A 9,415-nucleotide genomic window follows, 5' to 3' on the forward strand; every position below is an offset into this window, starting at 1 on the left:
CTTCTGCATTGCCAAACGGTGGGAAGTATTTATACTAGACTGAAGCTTTTAGAGCTCATCTTTTGAAATGTAATTCTGCAAATCTGGCCTTTTATGGCTTAACATTGGGAAATGGTGATGAAAGGTGGCTGGATTGTCATCGAAACTTACCTCATTCACTAAAGTCCTTGGGGAAGTGAAGTTGCTGCCCCTCCTTTCAGTTCAACCCTTCTGTGGTTGGCTCTCAAGAGCCTCACAGAGAGATGTGCAAAATAAAAAAGCCCCTTTCCAGTGTCACCCACATTGCAACAACATAGTATTGAAAGGTTGGTGTGATGTGGTAGGGTAGGATAACTCCCTCGTCAGGTCCACATCCCCCACACTAACCTAACCTCCACTCCCGGCACCTTCCCCTGCAACCACAAGAAATGCAAAACTTGCGCCCACACCTCCCCCCTCACTTCCCTCCAAGGCCCCAAGGGATCCTTCCATATCCGCCACAAATTCACCTGCACCTCCACACACATCATTTACTTCATCCGCTGCACCCGATGTGGCCTCCTCTATATTGGGGAGTCAGGCCGCCTACTTGGGGAACGTTTCAGAGAACACCTGTGGGACACCCGGACCAACCCAATCACCCGTGGCTCAACACTTCAACTCCCCCTCCCACTCCACCAAGGACATGCAGGTCCTGGGACTCCTCCATCACCAGACCATAGCAACATGACGGCTGGAGGAAGAACGCCTCATCTTCCGCCTAGGAACCCTCCAACCACAAGGGATGAACTCAGATTTCTCCAGTTTCCTCATTTCCCCTCTCCCCCCCCCCCCCCACCTTGTCTCAGTCAAATCCATCAAACTCAGCACCGCCTTTCTAACCTGCAATCTTCTTCCTGACATCTCTGCCCCCACCCCCACTCAGGCCTATCACCCTCACCTTGACCTCTTTCCAACTATCGCATTTCCAACGCCTCTCCCCCAAGTCCCTCCTCCCTACCTTTTATCTTAGCCTGCTGGACACACTTTCCTCATTCCTGAAGAAGGGCTCATGCTCCTGCTCCTTGGAAGCTGCCTGACCTGCTGCACTTTTCCAGCAACACATTTTCAGCACCATACAGGGTATGGTGAAACGTTTGTCAAGAAGTCATTCTTTAAACAGTGATAAATGCACCAGTAGACTTTATGATGGACTAGAGGAGGCAAATGCCGTGGAATCATTGAGGAAGCAGTTGGTTGTTACAAGGATATGGGCAATAGAGGAGGAAAGTGGTGAATAGATCTGCAATTGTATTTCTGAACAAGACGCTGGAATGGGTTGGGTTTAATCAAGATCACCATCCTTTCAGTGTTGCCACCTTAGTTTGAATCTGATCAATACAATTGAAAAAAAAATTATTCACTTTGCCTGTCTTCTGCACACAAAATAATCGGTGTTAACCTAATTTCCTTAGCAAATAATCTCCATCTCTCGAAATGATCAATAATTCAGAAGCTTAGTTCTTGCACGTCAACTGGGCACGAACTGGAGAATCAGCATAGCAATGGCGTGTGAAGATATATTGGCGTCTGGCTTGGAAAGATCCTGTCTTGCCCCTTGCACACTGTGAACTTTATGCTCATTTCCATGTCAGTGACCTCCCTTATCCTGCCTACCAAGCTGAGTATTTTTAAAAATGAGAAATGGTGTTGTTATGACATTTTCCTGTAAAAAAAAAAGATAAAGCACTGTGAGGGAGATGATATTCTTTATCAAAAACTGTACATCAATCATTCTTAGCCTGCTCTGCTTCAAGCTGAAAGTTAACATTTCTGACTGCAGAGAGGGGGGACGTTGCTATCCGCACTGATCCTGAGGAGAGTCATGATCCTGGTGAATGTTGGAAGAATCAAGCCACGTAGAGCTGAGCCTAACGACCAAACCTCCTTTCCTTAAATTCAGTCCGACTCCCACTTGAATCAGATCAGATTCCCGAACAGGAAGATCAGGACACAGCAGAAGGCAGAGATTGTGTGTGTGTGTGTGTGTGTGTGTGGTTAGAGGAGATGGTGCTCCTCACATACCCTGGGCCAAGTTTCCACTCGCCTTTCTGTGGGAAAGCTTTGGTCTCCTTATCTGAGGAAGGATGTCTGACTGTGGAAGAGGTCCAACAATGATTATACAAACTGATTCCTGGAATGGCAGGACTGACACATGAATCGGTTAGGAATATATTATAAGAATGAGAGGGGGGATTTTGTAGAAACTAAATTGGGAACATCCTTCTTGTGTTTATCCTCTGACCAGGAAATCCAGAACCAGGGGGGTCACAGTTTACTGATGCAGGTAAAGCTATTGAGGAATGCTATGAAGAGAAGGTTCTTCATCCAGGGAATAGTGAGCTTGTGGAATTCACTTCCACAGAAGGCAGTTGAGGCCAGAGCATTGAATGTTTTCAAGAAGGAGTTCAGTATAGTTCATAGGGTTAAAGAGATCAAAGGATATGGGGAGAAAGTGGAAACGGGTACCTGGAGTTTATGATCGGCCATGATCACACTGAATGGCAGATCAGAGTCAAAGAGCTTACTCCTACTCCAGTTTTCGACGTAAAGTGTTAAAATTGGGAGCTTTATTAGTTAATTTTGAATTTATTCTTCATAACCCTGTGAATAGGATGTCTTTGTGAAACACACAACAGAATTCAAATTAAATCTTTATGGTGTAATAGTTTCACACGAGCTGACAGCAGTTGAGTTCTTCATTGAATTGAATATTCTTCAGGTGTGGTCCAGGAGAGTGAATGGTGCCAGGCTGCTGTACCACAAAGCGATGACACCTAGAATTTCTACCAAGGCCCACAGAGATAGCCAACAGGAAAACTGATACTCTTCAACTCCCTAAACAATGAACACCCAATCCCAGCCAATGCCTGAAATGAGGAAGCTTATTATTTAAGAACCCACTTGAGAGTCCCCATCTGATAGTGGGAATGGGATCAAATCATGAGGTGGAGAGGGGGGGGAGGGGTGGTATTGGATTTTAATTTGAGAAAATCGTTTCTGACAGTAGGCATTTGAGGGAGGTTATCCAAGTGGAAATTCCAGTTTTTAATCTTTCCCCAAGTCGCTTATTGCACAACTTATTTTATGAGGATGTTCTTCAAACCTCGACTGTGAATAACGAAAGTGCCTAGTCTCGCCTGCTGACCAAGGGATGGTGTGACTCAAAGTACAGGTGAATGGAATCATCCTTCAGACCTTGAGTGCACCATCCAATGGAGTCACATCAATGGAAACCAATGAATTACACAGACAATCATGCTGTTAAAATTAGCAAAGCAGATAAGATTGATTTACTGCATCAAATATTACTTTGTGCCTACCAAGTTCTTCATGAAATACAGTCAGAAGCAAGTTTATATGTTCCCTATGTTAAGTGGCTACACTTCAAAAGCAATCTATTGGCTGCAAAAATGCTCTGCAACATTCAAACCAGAAGGTTTCCTTTGGCCTCAAGCAGCATAAAAACCAGTTCAAAGAGTAACAGCAGCTAGAATAATATCAGTGAATTAACCGAGAAAATGTGCAGCATCTCTTAAGATTCCAGCACCTGCTATTTTTAAGTCCTCATAAATAGCAACTTGAAACCCACAATACACTTCACTTTTTAATTTACTGCTGTCTAGACACATTAGGACCTTTGGTATAAAGCAGGTCTACAGTATACTTTTCTGTGAACCTCCTCAGCAACCAGGGTTAGACTTAAGGCTTGGCAGTATGTGAAAGAGAACTTGAGAGCTGAAACGATGTTGCCTTTAAAGCTGATAAGATGATCCTGAAGCCTAACATCAATAGAAGCTAAAATGTCCTTATTTTCAACACATTCTGTTGGTTTGCATCAAAACTGCAATATAAAACCATGATTGTATGTTTCAACTGCAGCATGTATTTGACATGTATATTTAATTAATACCTTTCATTTATTCAAAGTTAATGATCTTCTTTCCCTTATTTGTTCCTGGGATTTGGAAGACTGGATAAGCTGTGTTGATTGTCCAGTCTTAGTTACACTGAATCTATGGCCATTTACATAGTGGTTAGCTCAATTAGTTGGACAGCTGGTTTGCAATGCAGAGTGATACAAGCAGCATGGGTTCAATTCCTGTCTGGCTGAGATTACTGTAAAGGGTTCGCCTTTTCAACCTCTCCCCTCACCTGAGCTGTAGTGGCCTTTAGGTTAAACTCACCACCTGTCATCTCTTTCTGAGAGAGTGGGACTATGGTGACTTTACACTTACTTAATGAGGTAAAGTAGATTTAGCATCACTTAAAAACAGAGTTGAGTTTTCAGACTTACCCATTAAGTCTCATGCCCACAGTTGACATGATGTATCGGAGACAATTGCACTTTTTTTTATTTGACCTCTCATTCTCTGGGTCACTAGGCCAGTACCATAACCTGGAGCTGTTTGGAATGGTCCTGGTCTAAGGAAGTCTATAGTTGGGAAATACATTCTGAACAGGTACTCAAGACCATTGAAAGTCAACAGTGAGCAATTCTAGGGCTTCCACATAATTACAATCCATGAGTACTGACTAAAACACCAAGGGGATTGAGTAAGAGAGCAAATTTTAACAGAAATATAAGCAGTGCTCTTCAGATTTCTTCAGGAGGGGTCAAAGAAAGAATTTGTTTGTTCAGTATTAAAGGGTGACCACAAGAAGTTGTGGGGAATGATCTGTGATACAATGAATATACATGGATCCATGCTGGAATTCGTTTTGACGGGTCAATAATCTTTTTCACTGCATACTTTCAAAACATAAACTGAAGATCCAAGTTACCAATGGAGAAAAACAAGTTATGTCTGACCTGCTAATCTTTTATGATGGTGTATTGATTTTATCCAGTGAATCATGTTAAAAGCTACAACAAGTTCAAGATCTGGTCTGGTTAAAGGCTGCAGATATCTGCCAGGTTAGTCATAGGGCACTAACAGTGCTTCTGGGGTCCCTGTTCTTGACTGCTTCAACCAAGGCTTCTACAGGAGCTCTTGGGTCAAGGATCAAGTTCAACGTTGAAACCCCTAAAACTGAATAAAGATCTGATGGTCACCTTTGCTGTCAGACAATAAATGCTGAAGCAGAGTGTATGATCAATTCACATGCAGCCACGCTATAGTGAACAGTGATAGCTGAGTGGAAGGGCGAGGGACAAAATTGGTTTAGAAAATTAGATTAGATTCCCTACAGTGTGGAAACAGGCCCTTCAGCCCAACAAGTCTACACCAACCCTCTGAAGAGCAACCTACCCAGTCCCATTTCCCTCTGACTAACACACCTAACACTACAGGCAATTTAGCATGGCCAATTCACCTGACCTGCACATCTTTGGACTGTGGGAGGAAACCCACTCAGACACAGGAGAACATGCAAACTCCACACAGACAGTAGCCCAAGGCTGAAACTGAACCTGGGACCCTGGTGCTGTGAGGCAGCAGTGCTAACCACTGAGCCACCGTGTCACCCATTAGTATTGAAATAAAATCCTTTCAGCTGAACTAATGAACCAGAGGTTGAACACAGAACAGTCCAGCACAGGAATGGGCCTTTCGGCCCATGATGTTGTGCCGAACATGGCACCAAATTAAACTAATCCCCTCTGCCTGCCCTCGGTCCATATCCCTCCATTCCTTGCATATTGATGTGCTTATTTAACAGTCTCTTAAGCACCCATATCGTGTTTGCCACCAATCCAGCAGCGTGTTCCAGACGTCCACCACTCTGCGTAAGAAAAAAACTTGCCCCTCGCATCTTCTTTGAACTTTCACCTTGAGTGCATACCCCCTAGTATTGGACATTTCAACTCAGGGTTTATGGTCAAAATCTTTATCCCAATCTATGCATCTCATAATTTTATAGACTTCTTTCAAGTCTCCCCTCAACTTCAGCTGCTCCAGAAAAAACAACCCAATTTTTTCTAGCCTCTCCTAATAGCTTATACCCTCTAACCCAGGCAGCATCCTGGTAAACCTCTTCTGCACCCTCTCCAAAGCTTCCATATCCTTCCTGTAACGTGATAACCAGAATTTAATACAATATTCTTAAGTGTAGCCGAACCAAAGTCTTTGAGGCTGCAACATGACATCCCGACTCTTGTACTCAATTCCCCAACCAATAAAGACAAGCACAACATTCGCCTTCTTTACCACCCTATCTACTTGAGTGACCACTTTCAGGGAGCTACGCACTTGAACCCCAACTGATCTGAAATTGCTTTTTCTTGTAGAATTTCTCTCACCATCCAGCAATTCTGACATGCCTTTCATTTTTGTCCCCATTCTTCCAAAGTGTTGTCTCTTGCTTTGTGCTAATTCTACGGATATCAGCTTCCCTTTGGTGCCTTGTCAACTGGTCAGTTTTCATGTGTGACCTTAAACAGTAAATCAGGGTCTGCGCGAACATGCACTTACCCAGAGTCATGTATGTATGCTATACAGCAGGCTAAACAATCAAAATGGTTTCCTTTTCCACATCAATGAATGCAGCTTTACGCCAGTGTTTGCTGAGATTAACTGTTGGAGTATACAACCATTATCAAAGCCCTTCCGGACGTGGATATCTTGGTTCCATCGTGCACTTGCTCTTATCGACAGATCCACTGTGGAGGTTTAGGGGAACATCACTTCAGTTAAAATAGGGACTTTTGCTAGTTTGAGATTTGTTTACCCATTTCTGTTCTATAGTGAATGCAAATGTCCAGAGCCAAGTGATCACCACCTTGTTTGCTAAGTTTAAGGTAGTTAGTTCCCCTCTAAGTCATTAGAAAGGCCATTCCTTGATTATGTACAGCATTATTTGTGTCCACTTACAAGTGGATAAGCTGTTTGTACTGAGTATCAGCTATGGTGGTTGGCTGCACAGGATTCTGTACCTGTTTAACAAAACATACTCTCACCTTAATAGTTTCAATTCTGAGAAGGTAGTTTTAAATCTATCTTTGGTATTCTCTCTTCTATTGAAATGGCACCCACTCCTATAAGGAATCAAAGCACTAACCCCGTATGGACCAAATATCATCTCTCAGAAATTGCCATATCCAACATAACTTACGAACTGAATCTTTTGTGATGATAGTCAGAAAAGTGAAAGCATAACAGTAACCCTCAACCCTTCACATTTCAACAAGTTCAAACTTGCTTCTCTTATACCTTCTCCATCTCCAGGGCTCTATACAAAACTGTGGTATCCAAATAACACATTACAGTGAATCCAATGTATCCTGGGTAACATTTCTCTCAAACTAGTAACAATAAACAAAAGTACCAGACATTTATCTTATTTCTGTCTGTCAGCCATATGGCTGCTGGTTTGCTCTCACGACAACAGTGAAGACAGTTCAGAAGTAATTAATTGGCTGTGCTGTGGGATGTACAGGGGCTTTATAAATACAAATTTTTAAGCAGAGTTGTAGGAGATTTGTTGCAATGTACAAGATCCATTGTCGTGAGTATAATTGCACTAAGCGTGCATTGTGATGCCCTTGAAGTTGCCATAATACTTTCAGGAGTGTGCCATGTTATCCTGAGGCTTTGGCTTTCGTCATTAGCACGCACTTCATTTAATGCTGCATCATTATCTTTACTTGTCTATTGTTTTTGGGCAGCTGCCAGGAAAGTTAAGTTGAAAACCAAACTATCTGTTTTAGCTGAAATATTGCAGCAGGCGTTAGTGCGAGACCCTTTGTGACCTGCTGATCACACTCAAACGTCGGTAACAGGGGGTGTCCTCTGTGAAGAGACTGCAAATGTATTGTCAGAAGTACTTTCAGGATGCTGGGCTCTCATACTCTCCATTTTGCGTGGCAGTGCTTAGCACATTTGTGAAACATTAGTATTTAGTAAACTCTGTGCTTTTGAAGGTTGCAGTCTGTAATTGAGAACAGAGGCTAAGATTGCCCTTGAGCAGTCGGGAAAGATGAGAGCTAAATGTGTACTTATTTTATTTAAGCAAGAAAAAAATGTTAACTTATGAGTAGAGCCAGGGAAGAGCAGCAGTTCATTAATATGGTGCATTTGACTTTAAATAAACAACACTTGAACCATACTATTCCGCATTTATCTTACTGTGTAGAAGCATTCGTTACATCTGTTATTCTGTAATTTTGTTCGCCCTCTCTCCCTTTCCCAACTGCACTGCAATATTGTAGCGCCGGTGCCAATAATCTACTCTTTCAATATTTAAGAGTTAATCTCAGCAGTCATTATCTGCAAGTTCTTTGAATATGAGGGGGTAGGAGTTACATACTTCTCAGCAAGGGCTGATGATGACCAAGCAGCCTTGAGTTGGTGTTTTCCCTCTCTAACCCACCAAGTTGACTTACATGTGGACTACTTCTGCCATCATTTCATCAAAGATCAGCAGAGACATGGATCAGCCAGACTCACTGGATGGAACATACAATGCCAGACTGCTCTTTTGGCATTATGTTCTTGCCATATTTTAATTGCAGAATATCTTCGCTGTTGAAAAGCTACATTGTATGACAGACAACGATTATAGTATTTCAGCTTTAGAAATGAAGGAATTAATTTATGTAATAAACTGTTAATTTTGTCAGGGGTGTGCTCAAGCATTCTTTCTCAATAATTGTGTGTTTTTTTATTTTTATCTAGGATCCAGACCATGTCTAATTTTGCAAAAGGACAGTTCCACTGAGCAGGACATCTGATGTTTTAAAATAAATATATGTGTATATAAGTACGGAGATACGGGAAGCGATCAATAAGACTCCAAACTCAGTCCCTGTGCGACTGTTTTAGCTTTGACAAAACACACAGAAGTGGTAATGCGGATGAACACGCAAAATCTGAAGCATCTTCCCACAACTGAGCTCAAGCTTCGTGTCCTTGTGATTCCAAGACAAACGTTCTGCTGTTATTTAAAACCCCTGCTGTCCTTCGTCGCAAGGCAACGATACTACTGTTGTCAAGGAACGTCAGGAAGAAAAAAAAACTTTGATCCATAGACTGAGGGATTTTTTTTTTTGAGCCTTCCGCATGCTCAGGGTTATGGTTGCCTTAGTAAGTCAGCAATACGAAATGTGGGAATAGAAAATGGAGAGATGGTGGGGAAATGGGGGGCGGGGGATGGGGTGGAGGGAGGAAATGAAAGAAAGAATGGGAACCGGGGGAGGGAAGGAGTTGGGAAAAGTGAGGGGGAGAAGGGGTAAGGGAGGGAGGCAACAGCCTGATTTTGGCTATGAGACTGAATGTCCTTGTCTGTACTGTGTCAAGAGACGCAGATTGACTAAAACAGGCACTCATGGAAGCCATGGGATATGTAGAGTGACACTGCAACAATTGAGTGTATGTTTTGTACATCCATTTTGAAAGGCACCAAGGTAGAGTTTTATGTACACGATATTGCCTTTACTGCCTGATGATCCATGCAAAGT

The 9,415-nt window shown here is 42.6% G+C and overlaps 1 protein-coding gene across 2 annotated transcripts in view; it reads left to right on the forward strand.

Annotated features, from left to right (window-relative positions):
• znrf3 (zinc and ring finger 3) overlaps nucleotides 1-9,086 on the forward strand; it is a 238,784-nt gene extending 229,698 nt beyond the window's left edge. For both annotated transcript variants that reach the window (XM_060844037.1, XM_060844038.1), the window contains exon 9: nucleotides 8,634-9,086. In XM_060844037.1, the coding sequence (XP_060700020.1) occupies nucleotides 8,634-8,689 (56 nt within the window). In that variant the 3' untranslated portion in view covers nucleotides 8,690-9,086. The remainder of the gene's footprint in view (nucleotides 1-8,633) is intronic.
• The last annotated feature ends 329 nt before the right edge of the window (nucleotides 9,087-9,415 follow it).

Source organism: Hemiscyllium ocellatum, chromosome 24 (assembly GCF_020745735.1).
Source record: "Hemiscyllium ocellatum isolate sHemOce1 chromosome 24, sHemOce1.pat.X.cur, whole genome shotgun sequence".
Classification (NCBI taxonomy): Eukaryota; Metazoa; Chordata; class Chondrichthyes; order Orectolobiformes; family Hemiscylliidae; genus Hemiscyllium; species Hemiscyllium ocellatum.